We start from the raw sequence: 25,053 nt of genomic DNA on the forward strand, positions 1-25,053 counted from the left end.
TATCCAAAGTAACTATTTCGACAATAAGTAGCTTTTTCTGAGAATCCTTTCAAAGAGAGATTAATAAGTGGATGCTAAGCTACTGGCTATACAGGTATCAAAACTCTGAACACATCGTTGCCCACTAAATGCAGGTTAGGACTAAGACATGTGGAACTAGTAAATCTGTCCTGTAATATTTTTCTCCTAGGATTTGTTTGATGGTTGTAATATAATTACATTATTTACAAAGTTAATTTATTAATATGTTGATGAAGGAATTAACACAAGTTCTTTTTAAATAGCTTTCAAAATGTTTTTAAATTTTATCCTATGCTAATTCAAGTTTTAACATGCTAATTGTGGACATGTTGCCATTTTTATTCTGATACAATATTAATGTTTATGTCTGGAAGAGTAAAATATTTTATTTCTTATTACAGCAGAATGGCCAAAGACAATGACAGGTCTTCCCAGCACGTCAGGGACAACTGCCAGTGTGGTCATCATACGGGGCATGAAGATGTATGTAGCTCACGTGGGTGACTCAGGGGTGGTTCTTGGAATTCAGGATGACCCGAAGGATGATTTTGTCAGAGCTGTGGAGGTGACACAGGACCATAAACCAGAACTTCCCAAGGAAAGAGAACGAATCGAAGGACTTGGTGGGAGGTAATCATTGTGCTGTTTTGTCTTTCCTATCTTGGTTCTATTTAGTTCTTTTCTGCTTTACTAACCAGATTGACCAGTTACTCCTTTTTGATTACTTTCTCAGTATTAAAATTTTTAATTTGCCTGATAAAGTACCCATCTGCATTCATATTTATCTTATTAGTTTGAGTTGACTGTTTTCTGATAATAGATCCAGAGGGAAATAATATTTTCATGGGAGTCAAATAAAACACACAAAGATTTATTGATCACCTTTTACATAAATACTGATCATCATGACATTCGGAATCTGGACAGAGTAGCTGTTAGTGTTCCAGAGTAGAACAATTTGAATCTGGCTTTGGGAATAGAATTTTGTTACAATTAATCTTAAGCACGACGCCTGGATGGCTCAGCGGTTGAGCGTCTGCCTTTGGTCAGGTCCTGATCCCAGGAACCGAGATCGAGTCCCACATCGGGCTCCTTGCAGGGAGCCTGCTTCTCCCTCTGCCTATGTCTCTGCCTCTTTCTCTCTCTATCTCTCTCTCTGTCTCTCATGAATAAATAAATAAAAATCTTTAATAATAAAAAGATTAATCTTAAGGTTTTTTTCTTTGATTTCTAAGTTAGATATGCTACAAACCTTTCTTACTATTTTCTTTTTTTTTTTGAAATGAAAGACACAGAGAGAGAGGCAGAGACATAAGCAGAGGGAGAAGCAGACTCCTTAGGGGGAGCCTGCCCTAGGGCTTTATCCCGGGACTCTGGGAGTATGCCCTGAGCCACAGGCTGATGCTCAACCACTGAACCACCCAGGCATCCCTCTTCTTACTGTTTTCTTTTGTCTGTTTCAAGTTATTGTCTTAATGTGTAATTTGTAAGCTATAAACTAAAAGTGGCTTCAGTATATTTTATGATGCAAACTAAAATGTAAGATTATTGTAAAAATCAGAGGAATGAGTAACATGAGAAAATTTTATTTATTTATTTATTTATTTATTTATTTATTATGAGAAAATTCAAAAATTATCCCAATACTAAGTTTTAGAAGTTGAAGGAATGAGGCAAGTTAAATAGAATCCAGTATTTTCTAAATAATTATTCTAACTAAAGCCTTACCATGATATTATTACTTGCTTCCTTTTTCTTCTATTAAATCAAAATAGACTTTTTCAGAGTATTAGTAAACTAACTGGGGTAAAGAATTTACATCCTTAACACTGCCACCCCCAGATAGTGAATAAAGAGAGGACTTTGAACAATAATAAAAATGCAAAAGAGTAAAAAAAAAAAAAAAAAAAAAAGGCAAAAGAATAGCAAACATTTGAAAAAAAATTATTGATTTTTTTTTAAAGATTTTGTTTATTCATGAGAGATTGAGGCAGAGACATAGGCAGAGGGAAAGGCATGCTTCCTAAAGGGAGCCCATTGCGGGACTCCATCCCAGGACCCCAGGATCATGACCTGAGCCTCACAAGCAGACGCTCAACCAGTAAGCCACCCAGTGCCCCGCAAAAAAAAAAATTATTAAAATGAAACTGTTTCCTGCTGTTGGGTTAGCAAGATTTTTAAGAAAGAGAAATACTTCTCAATATATTTGTTGAAATGGGAATCCTGTTGGTAGGATTATAAATTAGTGTGAACAATATAGAATATAATTTATACCCACTAGCTTCAAATGTTTACAGACTCAGTAATTTCAGGAATGTACTCTAAAGAAATATGAAATGTGGACCAGAATATCGGAACAGAGTGATTATAGCAATGTTTAATGACTGTTAAAGGCTGGAAATACTTGAAGGCCCAACAACTCAAGAATGCTTAAGTATATGATAATATACAAGGAGCCTGATGCATATACAAGGAGCCTGATGCGGGACTCAATCCTGGACCCTGGATAATGCTCTGAGCCGAAGGCAGGCGCTCAACTGCTGAGCCACCCAGGCGTCCCTGTAGTTTTTTTTTTAATGGTAGCATTCATTTGATTAAAATTTAGGTAGCCTAAAATGATATACTTCAGAAGGTCTCTCAGCTGCTGCTGTTCCACAGGCTTCACAGTTCCCCTCTCCCACAAAACCCAGTATTGTTGTGTAACCTTTCATAGAGAGAGACTCATACACAATCAGATATGAAGCTGTACCATATATAGATGTACCATCATTTATTTAACTAGTCTCCTATTGAAGAATATTTCTGCTTTTTAAGTTTATTTTTTATTTACTATTACAGACATTATTGTAAAATGAAAAATCGCGTACAAGCATCTTTTTGTACATACAAGTATATTTGTAAGATCATTTCCTAGAAGGACTTCCTGGGCCAAAGAGGAGTATGTTTTGAATATTGACAACTATTAGTCTCTATGAGGTTGTACCAGTTTACACTTCTGTCAGCAGTCTATGTAGATGCCCTTGACAATATCCTTCTGGAACTTTTTGATCATATTGACTTTTAGGTTAAAGGGGAGAAACTTGGTGATGTTTTGATTTTAATTTGTCTAATGAGAAAGGTTGAATATCTTTTATTTGTTTAACAACTATTTACATTTCCTTTTCTGTGTATTTCTGTTTATACTCTGTTCATTTTAGGGGGAAGATGGTTATTAGCCTTTTTTTGTATTAATATGTAAGAGCTGCTTCACAATTAGAGAAATTAGTCTTATGTGATATAATGTGTTTCAGGTGTTGTTTTCATAATTTAGCTTTGAATTATGGTCCTGGAATTTTTTTTTCTTTTTTTTTTTTAATTTTTTAATTTTTATTTATTTATGATAGTCACAGAGAGAGAGAAAGGCAGAGACACAGGCGGAGGGAGAAGCAGGCTCCATGCACCGGGAGCCTGATGTGGGATTCGATCCCGGGTCTCCAGGATTGCGCCCTGGGCCAAAGGCAGGCGCCAAACCGCTGCGCCACCCAGGGATCCCCGAATTTTTTTTTTCTACATGGAAGTTTGTTTTAATATAGTTAGCAGTCTCTTCTGATGTCTTGATTTTTTTTATGCTGTACATATAGTTCTCGTATTCTGAGGTTATTAAAAACTCTTAGGGATATTTTTGGGTTTAGGAACCCTTTATACCCTTAAAAATTGAGGGCCTACCTTGAAGAGCTTTTTGTTTATATTGGCTATATATAATGATTTTAGAAACTAAAAATAGAGGCATTTTTACTTATTTGTTAGTTCATTGAAAAATAAATATATATGTTTAAAGATTTGAGAGACAGAGCTCTAGTGCGCATGTGAGTAGGGGGAGAGACAGAGGGAGAGGGAAGACAAGTAGACTCCGCAGTGAGTGGGGAGCCTGCCCACACTGGGCTCCATCTCAGGACCCTGAGATTATGACCTGAGCCGAAATCAAAAGTCTCAACTGACTGAGCCACCCACGTGCCCTGAAAAATAACAGTATTAAACCCATTGTGTTAACATGAACACTTTTTAATGAAAAATTAGCTATTTCCCAAAACATATTTAGTGAGAGGCTTGGCATTATTTTGCATATATGTCTCCTTAATATCTGAAGACCACCTAGATTCTCATATCTGCTTCTGCTATCAGTCTATTATCGTCTGCTTTTTGGTTATATAGTATCAGAAGTAAAACTGGTCTTTTATAGGTATAGAATTGGAATAGGGAGCAGTATTTTTTTTAAAGCTTTTATTTATTTATTCATGAGAGACAGAGAGAGAGAGAGAGAGAGAGAGGCAGAGACACAGGCAGAGGGAGAAGCAGGCTCCATGCAGGGAGCCCGACATGGGACTCAATCCCGGGACTCCAAGATCATGCCCTGGGCCGAAGGCAGGCACCAAACCGCTGAGCCGCCTGGGCTGCCCAGGGAGGAGTATTTTAATAGCTTTTTCATGTATGGGGATATTCTTTGGTATTATTCCATAACTCAAAGAGATAGTTTCTTAAAGGTTAATAATAGTGTGGTGTCTTGGGCAGCCCCGGTGGCTCAGCAGTTTAGCACCGCCTTCAGCTGGGGTGTGATCTTGGGGACCCAGGATTGAGTCCCACATCGGGCTCCCTGCATGGAGCCTGCTTCTCCCTCTGCCTGTGTCTCTGCCTCTCTCTCTCTCTCTTTCTCTCTGTGTCTGTCATGAATAAATAAAATCTTGAAAAAAGAAATAGTGTGGTGTCTGAAATTATATCAGTGGCCTTCTTATATGCTTACATTAAGATCTGTAGGTGTATCAATTAAGAGCCATTGGTTAAATGATTTTTTTAATCCATGCATTTTTTTTTATTAATAGGCTATTTTTTATTTATTTTATTTTATTTTTTTAAAGATTTTATTTATTCACTCATGAGAGACACACACACACACACACACACACAGAGAGAGAGAGAGAAAGAGAGACAGAGACAGAGGGAGAAGTAGGTTCCATCCATGCAGGGAGCCCGACATGGGACTTGATCCCGGATCTCCAGGATCAGGCCCTGTGCTGAAGGCGGTGCTAAACCGCTGAGCCACCCGGGCTGCCCAGACTTTATTTTTTAGAATAGTTTTAGGTTCACTGCAAAATTAAATGGAAAGTACAGAGAGTTCTTGTATACTCCCTGCCTCCTCTCTCTCTCTCTCTCTCTCTCTCTCTCTCTCTCTCTCTCTTTCTCTTTTTTTTTTTTTTTTAAGATTTTATTTGTTTATTCATGAGAGACACACAAAGAGGCAGAGACATAGGCATAGACAGGCTTCCCTGTGGGGAGCCTGACATGGGACTTGATCCCAGGACCCCAGGATCAGGACCTGAGCTTCCCAAGTGCTCCTCCCTGCCTCTTTTGTGCACAGTTTCTCCCACTACCTACATCCTATAACAGAATGGTGTATTTGTTACAATTGATGACCCTACATTGACATATGGTCACTCAAAGCTCATAGTTTACATTAGGGATATTGTAGGGTTTTGACAAATATATAATGCCATATATCTACCATTATAGTATCATAAAAATAGTTTCACTGTCCTAAAAGACTTGTGTGCTCTGCCTGTTTATCCTTTCCTTCTAACTTACTCATGGGAACCACTGATATCTTTAAGTCCCCATAGTTGTGTTTTTTTCCAGAAGATCATATGTAGTTGGAAACATGTAGTATATAGCCTGCAGGTGTGATTTTGTAACATAGGCATTGGTCATTTGTAAAATACTGGTTTCCTGAGTTACACAGATCCAAATATTGACACATTTTGTTATTTAATATTGTATCAAGTCATGTAGTCTCTCAAAAACTCCACTGTATGTACATGGTCTTATGAAAATAATTTTGACCTAACAGACCCCCTGAAAACGTCTGGGGGACTCTCAGGGGCCTCTGAACCACTTTTCTAGTACTCGTATGGTTTCATCTTGAACATTTTAACCTTCAGTCTCACTGGAATTTTAAAATCTGAGATGTGTAGTAGAGACCCAAGTTAATATATTTTTTTTTAATCAGTGGTCATTAGTAGCTATGGAATAATTATATATCTTTTTCTTACTAAATAGAAGGCTAACGAGGCATAAAACCCCTCTTTAGTGGTAAGATGACCTTGAGTTTACCTCTTCTATCACTGTTTCTCTGGTTAAGATAGAATGTCAGTTCTGTTATAAGGTAATATTGCTTATGGTAGAATGAGTCTTGAATTGGAACTGATCTGGAGAGAAGATTTTGAGTGGACTATAAATTTCTATTGGGAAGCACAGACCTTATTAGCTGCCCTGTATGCATGCAGTTTGACTTATGTAGGTACAGTAAGTCACAGGCTCTTATAAGACACTGATTCCTGTGGCATATGAAATTTACCTGTGGCATATGAAGTTCATTTATGGGGGCTAGAAAATAGCTCTTGGATTTCTGTTAAGGACAATTGCTGAAGACAACATGATTGAAGCTGCTACACTGGCATACTGTTTCCTCCTCTGTATCCTACGAAGTTAAATGAGCCTGGTTTCATGCTCTCATCTATTTGATCCTATGAGTATGAAGGTCAGTCTGTATCTGAGACCATTGCTCATACACATGCAAAGTGGGCTTTGCAATTATAAACTGAATTCTTGTATATATTTGGGTCTTTTTCTGGGCAATTTTTTATACTGTATGTTCATGTACCAGTAGAGTACTTTATTATTTTTTTTTAAGGAGCTTTTTTTTTTTTTTTTAAAGATTTTATTTATTTATTCATAGAGACACACACACACAGAGAGAGAGGCAGAGACACAGGCAGAGGGAGAAGCAGGCACCATGCAGAGAGCCTGATGTGCGACTCTATCCTAGGGACTCCAGGATCATGCCCTGGGCTGCAGGTGGCGCTAAACTGCTGTGCCACCGGGGCTGCCCCCAGTAGAGTACTTTAAAAAACATTGTGGCTTTATTATAATTTTTTAAAGCTTTTATATGTTTATTTGTGAGAGACAGAGAGAGAGAGAGAGAGGCAGAGACATAGGCAAAGGGAGAAGCAGGCTCCATTCAGGAAGCCCGATGTGGGATTCGATCCCGGTACTCCGGGATCACACCCTGAGCCAAAGGCAGACGCCCAACTGCTAAGCCACCCAGGAGTCCCTATAATTTTTAATATTGGTAATCCTGGTCCCTTTTCATTAATTTTTGAAAAATATTCTTTGACTATTCTTTCTTTATTTTTCCATGTGAATAGTTAAATTATTTGATTTTTTAATAACATTTTTTAGAGTTTATGTTTTTGTCTTATCACTTAAAATACCATCTGGATAGTTGGACAGATGCTCTTTGCCATTTGGGAGCAGGTGTCTTTTTGCACAAATTGAGCTGTTTTATTATAAGTTATTTCCTCCTTTCCCTCTTTCTCACCCTAGGCAACTGGCCAGTGCTCTGTTTTTCCAGCCTTCTGTTGCTGCTCAGTCAGCTCTCTGCATATCAGGCTGTTCCTTTGTATATGCCTTTTAATTATACGGGACAACAGCAGGGAGTGCAATAAAAAGCAGTATCTTTTATAACATTGCTTTGGGTTTTTGATACTGGATTTAAAACTCTGTTTTAACCAGTACCATTATTTTGTTTTTTGTTCTTCTGAAGCACAGAGGCAATAATATCTTTGATTATTAAGTATCAAGAGAGCTCCTATCTAGAGTTATAATGGAAACAATTTGAGTAGCTACTGTATTTAAGTATTAAGCCTTACATTTTAGGGAGCAGGTTTAGGAAACAATAGGATTTAAGGTAGTATGAAGGCAGAATGACACATCTCTTGTGTATGGTAGATTTAATCTTTACTCTCTTGTTTTTTGAGGATCAGCATTGAAGAAAGCATAAAATAACAAAATGACCACCTTTAGTATTCTAACTTGCTGTGACCTAACAGTGTTGCTTTGAGGACTGTGAATTAAACTAAATGAGTTCTCAAAAGGGATAGTAAATAACCAACTCTGGAATTTCTCTTCTGTGTTATCATTGACAAAGTTTGGTGATCATTCTGTACTTGCTTCATTCCTCCTCTCTGCTATCTAATATAATTGCCGTTAGCCACATATGGTTGTTTAAACTGCAATATAATTTAATTACAATTAAAATGAAAAATTCAGTTCTTCATTGGCGCTGGCCATAGTTACAGTGCTCACTAGCCACATAGGACAGAGTGAACATTTCCATCATTGCAGAATTTCATGAGACAGAGCTACTCAGATCTCCTGGCCTGCCCTTATCAGATAAGTTTGTTTTCCACTTCAGAAAGAAGGTCAAGGCTGTTCTACCACATTCATGTTTTTCTTGGCTCAGCGGAAGAGTGGCCTTTTCTCATTTATAAGGCTTATGCCTTTATTTTGCTTCTCTTAGGATTTTTTTTCCATTTGTTGTCTCTTTTTTCTCTAGTATGTTCATTCCTTTGAAGTTAGAGATAGAAAAGCCGTAGTTGGGGGTTAACTGGCTGGCAGCTGCTGAGATGTATGGAATTTTATAGTGACATTCTTTTGAGGGTGGTCACTATTTGTCCTGTCTTCAGCTTTACACGTCTTTACATATGAAGTCTTTACACATGAAGTCAGTTTCATTTCAGTGTTCATCAGGTTTAGGAGGATAGAGTCATGCTACTGAAGGTCAACATAATAAACTCATAAAGGACTCAGTCATGTCTGCATCAGGATGTCTTAGTACTCATTAATCATGAGAAAAATAACCAACAAGGAAACCACATATTATTGTCAGCTGGCCTCCTGTAGAGGAATGAAATTTCAGATTATAATCAAAACATTTCTGGATGCATAGGGGCTCTAAGTGAGAAGACTTAGATTATTTTAGTGTCATATATCTTTGAGAGCCTTGGGAATAAACCTCGGTCTTATGCATGTATCTTGTCAGATGGACTTTTTTTTTTTTAAGATTTTTTATTTATTCATAGAGACACAGCTAGAGAGAGAGGCAGAGACCCAGGCAGAGGGAGAAGCAGGCACCGATGTGGGACTCAATCCCGGGTCTCCAGGATCACGCCGTGGGCTGCAGGCGGCGCTAAACCACTGTGCCACTGGGGCTGCCCTTGTCAGATGGACTTAATATCAGTTAGGCTAGTATTGTTTATTGAAAATTCTCTTTGCTACTCTTCATGCTAACTTTTCTAGTCGTTCAGAGGAGCATTTTTCTTCTCTTGATTTTTTTTTTTTTTAATTCAGGCAAATTATGATTTTTTTGCAAGATTTTATTTGAGAGAGAATGTGAATGGTGGGGAGTGTTAGAGGAAGAGGGAGAAGCAGACTCCCTGCTGAGCAGGGAGCCCAACTTGAGGCTCTGTCCCAGGACCCTGAGATCATGACCTGAGCCAAAGGTAGACACTTAACCAACTGAGCCACCTACGCACCCCCAGGCAGATCATGATTAAATTAAGAGCCAGTTTATCATTTCAGTCATGCCAGGTACCTTCTGAGAGACCATCTCTTTTGTGTTTTATTACTTCTTTTGCTTAAAGATTTGAGCATTTTCCCGTTTTAGGCACCCTAGCATGTATTAACTTCTTTGTGTACTAATTACAGATTTCTGTTGATCCTCTGCCAAATTCCTAAGAGTTTTCTTATTCTCTAACTCCCATATCTATATCTCTCAAGCTAATTTGTTTCCAAAGTCTACTTTCATACTTCTAAATACAGAAATGTCTAACTATATTGATATTTCTATTGAGGTATATCCTCAAATTAAAAATATTAAAACTTAAGTTATACTGTATTCAGCACCCTCAAATCCATCAAAAACTATATAACCTCTCCTTTTCAATTTTTTTTTTAAGATTTTATTTATTTATTCATGAGAGACACAGAGAGACAGACAGAGACACAGGCAGAGGGAGAAGCAGGCTCCATGCAGGGAGCTTGACATGGGACTTGATCCCAAGTCTCCAGGATTAGGCCCTGGGCTGAAGGTGATGCTAAACCTTTGAGCCACCCCGGCTGCCCCCCTTTTCATTTTTTTTCTATTTATTTATAACCTCTTCTTCCTCCCCTTAGTTTCCTTAGTTATCACATTATCTTTTTTTTTTTTTTCCTGACATGATGTCCACTCATTTTTCTTCTCATTACTTCTACTCTATTCTGTATAACCTACCTCAGTAATCTCCAGATTCTCCTCATGTTAATCTACCCTGTTTTGGCTTTCCTCTCTGAACAGGAATTTTGGCTTATGTTTCTTAGTGTCTGAATCAGATAAGTCGTTATTTTGTGATCATATAATCTGATTGTATTAGTTATTGGTTAACACATTGAGTTAGCTACTTTACTTGTATTTAATTCACTTAAGGTATTTTTGTGCACTTTTTTCAGTGTGATGAACAAGTCTGGGGTGAATCGTGTAGTTTGGAAACGACCTCGGCTCTCTCACAATGGACCTGTTAGAAGGAGCACAGTTATTGACCAGATTCCTTTTCTGGCAGTAGCAAGAGCACTTGGTAAGTAGGATTTATATTTGGTGAAATCGTACTGGATTTTCTACAACTTATGGTGGTAACATAAAAGAAGAGACTAAAAAGTAAATCCCCATTTGACAGATAATGGGGGTAGGCTTATGCTGTTGTTATAATGAATGCTTTATTTATTTTTTAAAAGATTTTATTTGAGGGGGGTGGAGAGAGAGGGAGCGAGCACAAGAGTGGGGTGGGGAGAAGCAAAGGGAGTGGGTGAACCTGACTCGGAGCCTAATGTGGGGCTTGATCCCAGGACCCTGGGATCGTGACCTGAGCCGAAGGCAGATGCTTAACTGACTGAGCCACCAGGTGCCCCAGAGTAAGTGCTTTAAAACTTAATTGAGGGGAAGGTGAAAATACGGATTTCAGTGCCAGTTGCTCTTTAATCATGAGTCATGTTCAACATTTTGCTGATTCCCACCTGTACTTAGGGGAATATATGTAAGTCTAGGCTTGGTGTTACCCTTAAAATTATTTTTAAATGTGCTTCACTATGTCAGCCTTTCATATTTCTCTTAAGAGCCTTCAAAGTTCTTTTTTTTTTTTTTTTTTTTCAAAGTTCTTTTTTTCTTTGGCTAGCAAAATAAATTGTTCATGACAAAATAAAAATACTTATTTCCTAGTTTACTTGGTTTTGGATGGAAGGCTAGAGGATTATAGCTATAGAAATATCTTATCTGGATGTGCTGGTTAAATTACCTTTTACAGAAATTTTCTCTTATAAAATTTTCTCTCTTTTCTATAAGAGAAAAAAAGTTTTTTCCTTCTTTCTTCTAACAGACACTTGAGTACTGACTAGTGCCAGGCACGGAGTTAGGCTTTGGAGAGATGATACTTACTATATTTTTTCTTTTTTTATATACATGGGTGTGTGTGTGTGTGTGTGTGTGTGTGTGTGTGTATGTGTGTGTGTGTATATATATATTTTTTTTTTTCTGTCTGCTTTCTTGGAGCAACACTATGTAGTTGTGGAGACAGGCAATAAAGAAGTAAGCTTGTAGGTGAAGTAATTATGAATTAGGAAATACCATGAAGGAAAGAAATGAAGTTCTGTGATAAAGAGTAACTTAGAAGGGAAAAACTATTTTATATAGTGTAATCGAAATGCTCCTTTTTAGTAAGTGTTATTTTAGTTGAGATTTGATGGCTGAAAGGGAGCTATTCTTTTTTTTTTTTTAAGATTTTATTTATTCATGAGATAGAGAGAGAGAGAGAGAGAGAGGCAGAGACACAGGCAGAGGGAGAAGCCGGCTCCATGCAGGGAACCTGACATAGGACTCGATTCTGGGTCTCCAGGGTCACGCCCTGGGCTGAAGGTGGCACTAAACTGCTGAGCCACCCAGGCTGTTAAAGAATATTACAGGCATGGATCCTGAATTGGGAACAAGCTGGGCATGTTTTAGGAATTATCAAAAGGTTGGAGTCAATGAGGCAGACATGGGTCACATCATGGCAGATATTTGTACTCTAGTGATAAGTATACTGGGAAACATTGGAGGATATTAAGGTAAAGATTAACACCATCTGATTTGCATTTTCAAAAGATTATTCTGCCTACCATATTACTGTTTCCTATTCATCTTTGGTGATCAAATGCAGATATACCCATTATTCATGGAACTTGTAATCTAGTGGAGGAAATAGATAATGAACAAATGAGAAAATTCTTCTAAAATGTGTCATAAAGGAATTAAACAAGATGATGTACCTGTAATTGGTAGCAGGGGAAGGCTACATTAAAGAGGATGATCAAGGAACATTCTTTAAAAAGGTAATGTTTAAGACCTGAAGGAAGAGGGGATCCCTGGGTGGCTCAGCGGTTTAGCGCTGGTCCAGCTTTGGTCCAGGGCGTGATCCCAGAGACCCGGGATCGAGTCCCACATCGGGCTCCCTGCATGGAGCCTGCTTCTCCCTCTGCCTGTGTCTCTGCCTCTCTCTCTCTCTCTGTCTGTGTCTCTCATGAATAAATACATTAAAAAAAAGACCTGAAGGAAGAGAAGGGGCCAAGGAAAATAACAGTTAAAGTAGAACTGTAGCAGACTTTTTTTTTAAATTTTTTTTTAAATTTTTATTTATATATGTATTATAGTCACAGAGAGAGAGAGAGAGAGAGAGAGAGAGAGAGAGGCAGAGACACAGGCAGAGGGAGAAGCAGACTCCATGCACCGGGAGCCCGATGTGGGATTCGATCCTGGGTCTCCAGAATCGCGCCCTGGGCCAAAGGCAGGCACTAAACCGCTGCGCCACCCAGGGATCCCAGCATAGACTTTTTAGAGCCAAATTTCCTAGGGTCCAATGCTAATGCTGTTACTGTACAAACTTGGGCAAATCACTTATTGTATATAAATTACCTAATATATGTGATACAGTTTTTTCAGCTGTAAATGGGGCTAATAATGGTACCTGCCTCATTCTGAGGCACTCATTCTGTTAGATGCATTAATATATGTAAAGTACTTAAAATAGTGCCTAACATATAATAAGTGCTCTATAAATAAATGTTAGTTGTTATTGTTGGTGTTTATTGAAGTAGGGCAGTAACATCCATTTTTTTGAAAGGATCATTTGACTGCTGTAATGGTTAAAGTTATAGGGTAATAAAATTGGAGGCAAGGGTACTATTTAAGGGCCTATATCAGTATTCTTGGTACTTTACATGTTTCGTAGGTTTTTGCAGAACTTAAAGGCTAAGTTATCCCATCTTATTTGTTCATAGTATAAGCATATACTATAGTAGCTTTTTCAATTTGTTAGGAGAAAGAGGGAGGATTGTGATAATTGGCAAGGAATTAATATTTTAAAAAAAGTGTTTTTTTTAAAGATTTTTTTTTTTAAAGATTTTATTTATTTATTCATGAGAGACGCAGAGACACAGGCAGAGGGAGAAACAGGCTCCATGCAGGGAGCCCAATTCCAGGACTCTAAGATCATGCCCTAGGCCAATGGCAGGCGCTAAACCACTCAGCTACCCAGGGATCCCAATTTGTTTATTTTTTTAGAGACTTTATTTATTTATTCATGAGAGACAGAGAGAGAGAGAAGCAGAGACACAGGCAGAGGGAGAAGCAGGCTCCATTCAGGGAGCCTGATGCGGGACTCGATCCCGGGACTCCAGGATCACACCCTGGGCCGAAGGCAGCGCCAAACCACTGAGCCACCCAGGGATCCGCTGTTTATCTTAGAGAGCAGCAAGCACAAGCAGAAGAGTCAGAGGGAGAGGGAGAAAAAATCTCAAGCAGACTCTGCACTTAGCGTAGTGTCCAACTGGACTCCATCCTAGGGCCTTGAGATCATGACCTGGGCTGAAATTAAGAGTCAGACTCTTAGACTGATTGCACCACCCAGGCACCCCAAGAACAGACTTCTATTATGGGGAACTCATTGGACTGAGGGCAAGGTCTTCAGGTTCAAAAAGTAAGGTGAACCTTCAATTTAGAAAAGTAGATGCCAAGTTATTTTATATACATGAAGTGTGCATGCCCAGCATTTTAAGCCTTGAAACCTGTAAGTGATTGTGTAGTGGAAAAGAAGGAACAGGTGGAGGACTGGCAGAAAGATGGAAAGCCAACTGGTTTTTCTTTTTTAGACGTTCCAACTCTGTTCTGAGATACCTCTAGAGTAATTCAGACAAGAAGTAATTCAACTCCTGGTTGAATATCTTCAGTAAATCTTAGTATTTCAGAGTACAACTCTTGTATAATTGTCAGCTAAAATCTGCCTCCATGAATCTTTCAGATGTTGGCTCAAGTTTTGTATGCCGAAACAAAAACAGAACAGTGTACTTATTTTGCGTTTTGCATAATGACCATCATTTACCTATTCAGAATTGGCTAGCATGTTTCTCTCTCTTTCCTCTAGGCTGATTTCAGACCTTTCTTTTTTTTTTTTTTTTATAAAGATTTTATTTATTTATTCATGATAGTCACACACACAGAGAGAGAGAGGCAGAGACACAGGCAGAGGGAGAAGCAGGCGCCATGCAGGGAGCCCAATGTGGGATTCGATCCCGGGTCTCCAGGATCGCGCCCTGGGCCAAAAGCAGGCGCTAAACTGCTGCACCACCCAGGGTTCCCCAGACCTTTCATTTTTCTTGTCCACTCATATTCCTCTAGATGTTTCCTTTAATAAATGTTCCAGAATTGAGGAAACTCTGCAAGATATGGTCTGACCAGTTTGAAGTATAATGGAAATACTTATTCCTGCTACCTGAGCATTACACTTCTGCTGATGCAGTCCTGGAATCATTTCATTAGCTTTTAGTAATCATATCCCATTTTTGGTTTATTTTATTTTATTTTATTTTATTTTATTTTATTTTATTTTATTTTATTTTATTTTATTTTATTTATTTTATTTTATTTTATTTATTTTATTTTATTTTATTTTATTTTATTTTATTTTATTTTATTTTATTTTATTTTATTTTATTTTATTTTTTTACGATAGTCACGCAGAGAGAGAGAGAGAGGCAGAGACACAGGCAGAGGGAGAAGCAGGCTCCATGCCAGGAGCCCGATGTGGGATTCGATCCCGGGTCTCCAGGATCGCACCCTGGGCCAAAGGCAGGCGCCAAACTGCTGCGCCACCCAGGGATCCCCCATTTTTTGGTTTATTAAAATAGCTCCAGTCCTTAGATATTTTTCTTATGAACTGCTACTAGGCCAAATTTCTCATATATACTTTGGTTTTTCTTGGGAGAGTATGAGGGTGGGGAGACAGAAACTAAGTAACAGTAGCTTTCAATGAGTTTCTCACAGAATATATAGTCAGTACAAAAGGTATTGATTAGTGTATTTGGAGAGAGATCTAAATTAATGTAATTCTGTTTGTTTTTTTTTTTAAGATTTTATTTATTTATTTTAGAGCACAAGCAGGAAGAGGGGCAGAGGATAAGGGACAGGGAAAGAATCCCAAACAGACTGTGCCCTGAGCACAGTGCCCCATGTGGGGCTTGATGTCACAACCCTTAGATCATGACCCAAGCTAAAACCAAGAGTCAGACGCTTAACAGACTGAGCCACCCAGGCACCCCATCTATGTTTCCTTCTTTAGCTTGATTTAGCATTTGTTAACTACCTGGAGAAGAAATAGAGTATATAGTACTGATATTTTATATTATACAGATATTCAGAAGTACTTAGGCAGTGGTATATCAGCATTATTTAAAAATACCTCCCCACAAAAAAAAAAAAAAAAAAAAAAAAAAAACCTCCCCACAGACTGTTAGTTGCAAGAGAGAAAAACTAGTAATTAGGGGCTCACCTGGCTGGCTCAGTTGGAAGACATGTAACTCTTGATCTCAGGGTGGTGAGTTCCAGCTCCACATTGGGTGTAGAGATTACTAAAAATAAATAAACTTTAAAAAAAAGAAAAAATAGTAATTAGAGAAATCAGGCAGCATCTTGACTAAATGATTGAAATTACCATCACTAATGTGGAATACTTGGACATTGTATGCTTCCATATGTGTGATTTGCTGAAACTAATACAACATTCCCTATGGCCAATTCCCATTCTGGCCAAGAATGTATAACCTGAAGAAATGTTACAAGTAAGTGCTATTCCTGATCCTAGGCTAGAAGCCTATAAAAGAACACTATTAAGGGACGCCTGGGAGGCTCAGTGGTTGAGCGTCTCCCTTTGGCCCAGGGTGTGATCCCAGAGTTCTGGGATTGAGTCCCATATCAGGCTCCCTGCAAGGAGCCTGCTTCTCTCTCTGCCTATGTCTCTGCCTTCTCTCTGTGTCTCTCATGAAAAAAGAAACAAAATGTAAAAACAAAACAAAACAAAAAGACACTATTAAACCATCTGTTAATAGAATATCCTTATTTTTAGAAAATATAAATTGAAGTATTTAGGGGTAAAGGGCTATGGTTTAAAGAATTTTTCACAGCAGTGACAGGGTGGCCTAGTCTGTCTGGCTCTTGATTTTGGCTCGGATCATGATCCTCAGGGTCTTGGGATTGAGCCCTCCCATTGGGCTCCACACTCAGGGTGAAATCTGCTTGGGATTCTCTTTCTTCTCCCTTTGTCCCTCCCCCTGTTTTCTCTCTCCTTAAATTTACAAAATCTAAAAAAAAATTTTTTTTTACAGACTCACACAGTGTTTATACACACACACACACACACAAAACCATAAAGCAAGTGGGATAAACAATAAATGAATCTGAGTAGAGTGAAAGAGTATATTGGTGTTCTTTGTCCTATTTTTATTTTTGTAACTTTGTATATTTGAAATGATCTCCAAATAAAATGTTTTTAAAAATAGGCTGGCAGGGATCCCTGGGTGGCGCAGCGGTTTAGCGCCTGCCTTTGGCCCAGGGCGCGATCCTGGAGACCCAGGATCGAATCCCACGTCGGGCTCCCGGTGCGTGGAGCCTGCTTCTCCCTCTGCCTGTGTCTCTGCCTCTCTCTCTCTCTCTCTGTGACTATCATAAATAAATTTAAAAAAAAAATTAAAAAAAAAAAAAAAAAAAGGCTGGCAGTAATAATATGAAACTTAATAGGAATAAATATAAAGTATCAGGCTTAAGTTCAGAACATTATTTGGGAGACATCTGCTTTCATAGTAGCATTTCATTTGAAAAAGAATTAGAGATTTTTTTTGTTGTTGTTGTTAATTACTCATGAAAATAAGATGACCCAGCAGTGTAAGTGTAACTTAGTCATTCAAAATAATGCAATAGTACAATAGAATATTCAGAAGGGAATGGTTATGCTACTATACTCTAAAGTTAAAAAGTATATCCAAAGGAGAGTTACCAAGTTGGAGATGATTCTAAGATCATATTGTTACAGGAACAAAACTACCGAATAGTGTTTGGTGTTTTGTGCTTTGTGCTGGGTACTATCTTATTTCATTTTAGACTTTATAAAATGTCAGAAGGTAGGCGTTCTTTCCTTTTCATCAGTTAAGAAACTACCTTTGTGTGTCTGGTCAATTGACCAAGTCCATATAGCTGGCATTTTGGGTATAGCTTTATTCAGTTTTCTCTTTTATTTTATTTTTTAAAGATTTTATTTATGTATTCATGAGAGACACAGAGAGAGAGAGAGAGTCAAAGACACAGGCAGAGGGAGAAGCAGGCTCCATGCAGGGAGCCCGACGTGGGACTCAATCCCGGGTCTCCAGGATCAGGCCCTGGGCTGAAGGCGGCGCTAAACCGCTGAGCCCCCCGGGCTGCCCTGTTCAATTTAAAAGTATAAGTTCTCTCTCTTTTTTGCATCAGCACACACAATCAGTGTTTTTGTTTTTGTTTTTGTTTTTCTGTAGTCAAAATAATCACCAACTTCATTATTTTTATTTCAACAGTTATTCCTGATTAACACTATCTTGCACAGATTCTTCAAAATATAACCTTAGCATTATATTCTATATTAAATATCATACCTACATAGTAGTACTATTACTTCTTATAGTACTAGGGCTAAAAAAGCATAGGCTCTTTTATAGGATGCTGCCACCCTTCTAAACTTACACAGGATAATTTGGCAAGGTGTAGCCTGGAATAGAAACACTAACGACACTTCCAGGTGACTTAAAAGTTGTGAACTTGTGTCATCTAAAAGAGGAATTAGCCTGATTTAAAAAAATAGCTGTGGAGAGTTATTAAAAAAAAATATTTTAGCTCAGTAAAACAAAATTATTACAGCTGATATAACATTATTTTGTGAGTTGTAATGAGCCTTTCCTTCACTAGATGTGTTTATGTAGCTAAATAGCTACCCATTGCAGTTAGCTTGCATTTCTGCAGTGGCTAGGAAGCTAGAGAATATAAGACTTTGAAAATCTCTTATAGTTTTGAGAGGCCATTTTAAATTGTTGATCTTTAGGATGTAGGGCAATCTGGCTATGACTCCTGTCATCCCCTACTGATTGCCAGGGTTGATTCAGCTAATCTGGCTGGCTAGACTGGTGTCCCTTTCCTCCCTCACTGCTCCACATGCATCCCTCCTGATGTGCTCTGTTGAAGAGGAGGACCTTTCCCAATAGAGGAGGACCCTTCTTCTGTCAGGGTTATATGAGTAGCTGCATTCCCCTGCTAGAACCTCCAAACAAAGTTTCAAGGTCCATTTTTAGGAGAACCTAGGGTAGTCAAAATTCCAAGACTCCAGACACATCCAAATGAGGTGCTGCATGTGGCAATTTGCCTTTCTTTAGTATAAAATGAAATAAAGTGTTGATTTATTTTTTAAAGATTTATTTATTTATTTGAGAGCGAGGACAAGCAGGGAGAGCAGCAGAGGGAGAGGGAGAAGCAAGCTCCTTGCTGAGCAGGGAGCCCCATGTGGGGCTAGATCCAAGGACCCCAGGATCATGACCTGAGCTGAAGGTAGACACTTAATTGACTGAGCCACCTAAACTGTTGATCTTTGGATTAGCTTTCTTTCATAGTCAAAACATCTCCCTTTTCAACTTGCTATTTTCACTTTTCATTGCTTTTGAGATTTATTCATGTTTTTAAATGTAGTTTTAGTTCAGTCAACTACTAGATAGATATTCAGCTTCAGTATGAGACTGTTTTCTTCCATGCCCTGATTGGACATTTACATCATATTAATGCATTTACTATTTCAAAAAATGCTGCAGTGAGTATGCCCTTGTAAACGTATATGAAATTTCTTTAAGGTACATAATCTAGAAGTGGAATTGCTGGGTTGTACTACATTACTTACCAACTTTTAAAACACTATGACATACATGTACACATACACAGTATGATATTTCTGTAGTAAACAGAGGAGGCTACTTGAGGCTGGAGGTAACTGGCCTAAAGCCTCACCCAGGTCCCATCCTGCTGACCCAAGGTCATACCCAGCTCACCCAAGGCATACCAGTTGGAAATCTCAGTTCATAGGTAAGTACATTTTTAATATTGTTAGATCTTACTAAATTTCTCCCCAAAGTGATTATGTCAAGTTCTTAAAATCCTACTGTGTTAGTTATCTATTGCTGTCTAATAGAATATTCCCAAACTTAGCAGTTTAAAACATTTATTATTTCATATGGTTTCAGTGGCTCAGATCCTGGAAGTGGATTAGCTAAGTGATTCTGGCTGAGCGTCTCTCAGGTGGTTGTAATCAGGATATCCTTTATGGCTATGATCTGAAAGCTAGAATGGGGTTGGGGTATTTACTTCTAGGATGCCTTGTGCACTTGGCTTTTGGCAATAGGCCTCAGTTCCTTGTCTTGTGGGCTTCTATGTAGGGCTGCTGCCATGTCTTCATGGCATGGCAGCTGGTTTCCCCAGGGCAGGTGATCTAAGAGAGCAAGGTGCACTAGCCACAGTGTATTTTTTATGATTTAGTGTCACAAGCGACACACTATCACTTCCTCCATATTTAGTTTGTTAGCACTGAGTCACAAAGTCTAACCCATCTTTCTTCTGCTGAGGGGAATTAAGCTCCACCTCTTAAAGAGTATAATTTTGTGTTCATATTTTAAAACCACACAGAGTTCCCACTTCTTCATGATTGTTGATTCATTTACCAAATTATCTATTAAATGTCTGCTATGTTCCAGGTACTGTTCTAGGTTCTGGGGATTCCACATTGAACAAAACAGTAAAAAATTCCTGGACTCATGGAACTTAACATTCTAGGAGAGACACACAGATGATTAAAAAAAAAAAAAAAAGTAGACTGTATTTTGTGATGTAATGAAAAGTACTATCATGAAAAATAAAGCAAGGAATGTCACGGAGTGTAATTTTTAAATGGATGGTCAGAGGGGATATAAAAGATGACATTTGAATTAAATGAAGGGCATTGAAACCTATGGGTGTTTGGGGCAAGAGAATTTAAGGGTGAAGGAACAACAACAAATGCAGATGTCATTACTGCTTATATATATTTTTTTTTTAACTGAGCAGCATGGAAGTTTTCTGTTAACTATATAGCAAACACTGGAACATCAGTTATAAAAGGAGGTCAGGAGGTCAGTTTTTAGCAAGTTACCTTCAAGGTGCTTATCAGATATAAAAGTGGTGATGTTCCATTGATTTCTGGTTATGAAAATTGACAGTAGGTGAGGTTTAGTTTGGAGATAGCAACTTGGAAGCAGAAGCTTAGGTAGGAGTATTCAAAATACTGTTGAAACATTTGGTAAGGGGAAGACTGAGATGTGACCATTGGATTTAGCAACATGGAGGTCATCGATGATCTTGACAAAATAACTTTGGTGGGATAGTGAGACCACAGTCATAATTGGGGTTGGTTCAAGATAGAGCAAGAGGGGGGATCCCTGGGTGGCACAGCGTTTGAGAGTCTGCCTTTGGCCCAGGGCGCGATCCTGGAGACCCGGGATCGAGTCCCACATCGGGCTCCCGGTGCATGGAGCCTGCTTCTCCCTCTGCCTGTGTCTCTGCCTCTCTCTCTCTCTGTGCGACTATCATAAAAAAAAAAAAAATTAAGATAGAGCAAGAGGAGGACAATTTGATATAGCAAGTTTAGACACTCTTCCTAGGAGTTTCATTATAAAGGGAAGGAGAGAAATGGGACTTTAGTTAGAGTGAAAAGTAAAAGGTCAAGAGAGAGTTTGCTGCTGTTATTTTAAAAAGGGAGGAAATAATAGTTGATGGGAAAGATCCATTAGAACAGTAAAAACTGCACGTAGGAGAGAAAGTGAATGAATGAAAAGGAAATGAATCTTTTGATATAAAAAGACCTATGTGGGAGAGATAAAATTGTTGTAGTAATGAAAAAAATTGATTTTTGATTTTACTTCTCTATCACATATTTTTTCCTCAGAAATATTAATAGCTTTTAGATTTGAACACTTAAGCTAAAAACATGCTTTGTCACATTACGTTTCAAGTCTTTATTTTGGCATTTGGAAAAAAATTTATTAACTGTGGTTTTAGTTTTTTTAAATTTTAACTTGTTTTATGGTAATAATTTTTGGTTCAGTAAATTAAATTATAATATTTAGCACCATTCTGGGACACCTGGGTGGCTCAGCAGTTGAATGTCTGCCTTCGGCTTAGGGTGTAATCCTGGAGTCCTGGGATCAAGTCCCACATCAGGTTCCCTGCATGGAGCCTGCTTCTCCCTCTGCTGTGTCTCTGCTTCTCTCTCTGTGTCTCTCATGAATAAATAAAATAAAATTTATTTTAAAAAAGATTTTCATTTATTCATGAGAGACACAGAAAGAGACAGAGATACAGGCAGAGGGAGAAGCAGCCTCCATTGGAAGGGGCCCGATGTGGGACTCGATCCCAGAACCCCAGGATCACACCCTGAGCCAAAGGGAGACGACACTCAACCCCTGAGCCACCCAGGTGTGCCAATAAAAATCTTTAATAAAGAAAAATATTTAAAAAAATATTTAGTACCATTCTTATGGTGTATAGCCATTTTTCTTCTAGCTTTTTGGGAAGGAGAAGTTTGCTTAGCAGAACTTGGTACCATTTTTAGGCACTCCTGAAGATTAGAATTACTACTGGAGTACAGATGTAGCAAAGGTGCCTTCTAGTGGCTGCCTGATGGAATTGCAGATGAATCTTGTAAATCATTTGAGTGCGGTATGTGCTAAGCATGTAGTCTTTGTCTTCATGGAAGCTTACAGTTTAGAAGGGGAGAGGTATTCAGCAGATCATAAAAAGAGCTGAAAAATTACATCTCTAAATACTAATGTGCTAATGGGAACTTAAAATAAGGGTATTATACCTAGCTGGAGAAACAAGAGATATTTGATATTGAGCTAAAGTTTGAAGAATTACTAGTTGTCAAGACAGGATGAGTGTGTGTTCTAGGCCTAGGAGCTGCATTTGCAAGCGGCTCTGTGATATGAGGAAGGATGGTGAATATAATAATTGAAGGCCTGTGTAGCTGGAACAGTGATAGAGGAATAAGAAGCATAGATAAGGGGCACCTGGGTGGCTCAGTGTTTGAGGATCTGCCTTTGGCTCAGGTTGTGATCCTGAGGTCCTGGGATCAAGTCCCGCATCAGGCTCCCTGTGGAGAGCCTGCTTCTCCCTCTGCCTATGACTCTGTGGCTCTCTCTGTGTGTCTTTCATGAATAATTAAAGTCTTTTTTTTTTTTTTTTTTTTAAGGTTTTAATGCGAGACTAGGTCCCGGAACTTTGGGATTATGCCCTGAGCCGAAGGCAGATGCTCAACCACTGAGCCACCCATGCGTCCCAATAAATAAAATCTTAAAAAAAAAAAAAAAAATTAGAACCACTGAGCCACCCGGGCTGCATTTTTTTTTATGTTGTGGTTAAGAGTTCTGTCTTAAGAGTAATTCCAAACTGGGCAGCCCAGGTGGCTCAGCGGTTTACCGCCGCCTTCAGCCCAGGGCCTGATCCTGGAGACCTGGAATCGAGTCCCATGTCAGGCTCCCTGCATGGGGTCTGCTTCTCCCTCTGCCTGCGTCTCTGCCTCTCTCTCTCCTCTCTGTGTATTCTCATGAATAAATAAATAAAATCTTAAAAAAAAAAAGACCAAACTACTGCAGAGTAGGAGTGGAATTGTGTGTATGTATGTTTTCAATTATGGCAAATAGGTATATAATTTTTTGTCTTAACCATTTTAAGCGTACAGTTAGTGGTGGTATTAAGTACATTTATGATGTTGTACAACAATCACCATCTATCTTAAATTTGTGTTTCAAAGGGATGATTTTGGTTGTAGTTTTTTTTTTTTTAAGATTTATTCATGAAAGTGAGAGAGAGAGAGAGAGAGAGAGAGAGAGAGGTAGAGACACAGGCAGAGGGAGAAGCAGGCTCCACACAGGGAGCCTGACGTGGGACTTGATCCTGGGACTCCAGGATCACGCTCTGCACCAAAGGCAGGCGCTAAACTGCTGAGCCACTCAGGGGTCCCCTGGTTGTAGTTTTAAGAATGGTTTAGGGAGGTTTTTTTTTTTTTTTTTTAAGATTTTATTAATTTATTCATGAGAGACAGAGAGGGGCAGGGACACAGGCAGAGGGAGAAGCAGGCTCCATGCAAGAAGCCCAATGTGGGACTCGATCCCGGGACTCTAGCATCACGCCCTGGGCCAAAGGCAGGCGCCAAACAGCTGAGCCACCCAGGGATCCCCTAGGTGAGGGTGTTTGATGGAAGTGCTCCATGGGAAGCCATCCACAGAGTGGGGGGGGGGGAGTGTTGAAATTCACGAGGGGTAAAGACCACTGAGTATCCTGTGTACTGTGGACTGCCATGAGCCACAGAGGCAAGCAGAGAACGTTCTGAAATCAGAAGAAAGGCCTTTTTCTCTTGTGGTGTCCCTCCAGTGCCTCCACTGAGGATAAAAAGGACATGACCATCAAGGAGGAAACTAACAATATTTGCCGCAATGTCTGAGAGCTCTCCCTTCAGTATGTACAGGAATGATATCCTGTGATCCTATTTTTGTTTATCATTGGCCTACTGTTTGTACATTGGCCTACTGTAGAAACAGTTCAAAGCCCACTTCTGATCCTTGCTCATTTGATCTCAGGTAAAGTCACATAGATTCTCTGATCTGATTAAATAAGGGCACTGTGTCTATATCATATATTCTTTTTTTTTAAATTTTTATTTATTTATGATAGTCACAGAGAGAGAGAGAGAGGCAGAGGCAGGCAGAGGGAGAAGCAGGCTCCATGCACCGGGAGCCTGATGCGGGATTCGATCCCGGGTCTCCAGGATCACGCTCTGGGCCAAAGGCAGGCGCCAAACCGCTGCGCCACCCAGGGATCCCTATATCATATATTCTTAAATCTGGCTGTGAATACAAGTCATCTAGTGAGTTTGTTAAAAATTCCTATTTCAGGAACTTTTACTGGCAAATTTAAAGCAACTTGAGCATCAAAACCATAACAGGGGGCACTCACCTGGGTAGCTCAGTCAGTTAAGTGTCCAACTCTTAATATCAGCTCAGGTCATGATCAGGATTGCAAAATCAAGTCCTACACCCCCTCTCTACACTGTGGAACCTGCTTAAGATTCTCTCTTTCCTTCTCCTTTTGCTCCCTGCCCCCGCCTCACACGTGTATTCTCTCTCTCTCTCTCTCTCTCTCTCTCTCTCAAAAAGCAAAACAATAACAGGAATAATTTATAACATATTGAAGAAAAAAGAATCAATGTTTATAATGATACTAAAAAGATTATAAAGAAGTAGAGGAGAATGGAAAACTTCTTTAGAAAAGACAGCTAATAAATGTAGTTAAGAGTGTTCTAATTCTGTCATCAGTTTACAACCATCATAGTACCAACTGGTGCAAGAATCGTTAAAGATTTTATTTATTTTTTTTAAGATTTATTTGAGAGAAAGTGAGTATAGGGGAGGGGTGGAGGGAATGAATCTCAAGCAGACTCTTCTCTGAGCATGGAGCCTATCACAGGGCTCAGTCTCATGACCCATGAGATCAAAACCCAGGAGCAGAACCCAAGAGCTGGATGCTTAACCAACTGAGCCACCCAGGCACCCCAGAGATTTTATTTTTAAGTAGTCTCTACACCTACCATCGGACTCAGACTTACAACCCCAAGATCATGAGTCCCATGCTCCACTGACTGAGCCAGCCAGGTACTCCTAAAAATATTTTTAAAT

General features: G+C 39.0%; 1 protein-coding gene across 2 annotated transcripts in view; it reads left to right on the forward strand.

Annotated features, from left to right (window-relative positions):
• The window catches only part of PPM1D (protein phosphatase, Mg2+/Mn2+ dependent 1D), a 58,118-nt gene that overhangs the window by 17,565 nt on the left and 15,500 nt on the right, over positions 1-25,053 (forward strand). Inside the window, exons 2-3 of one of the 2 annotated variants that reach the window (XM_041726690.1) lie at positions 426-651; positions 10,378-10,502. In XM_041726690.1, the coding sequence (XP_041582624.1) occupies positions 426-651; positions 10,378-10,502 (351 nt within the window). Of the gene's footprint in view, positions 1-422; positions 652-10,377; positions 10,503-25,053 lie in introns of both variants that reach the window. The other variant, XM_041726689.1, reaches the window with a different exon arrangement.

This window comes from Vulpes lagopus, chromosome 12 (assembly GCF_018345385.1).
Source record: "Vulpes lagopus strain Blue_001 chromosome 12, ASM1834538v1, whole genome shotgun sequence".
Classification (NCBI taxonomy): Eukaryota; Metazoa; Chordata; class Mammalia; order Carnivora; family Canidae; genus Vulpes; species Vulpes lagopus.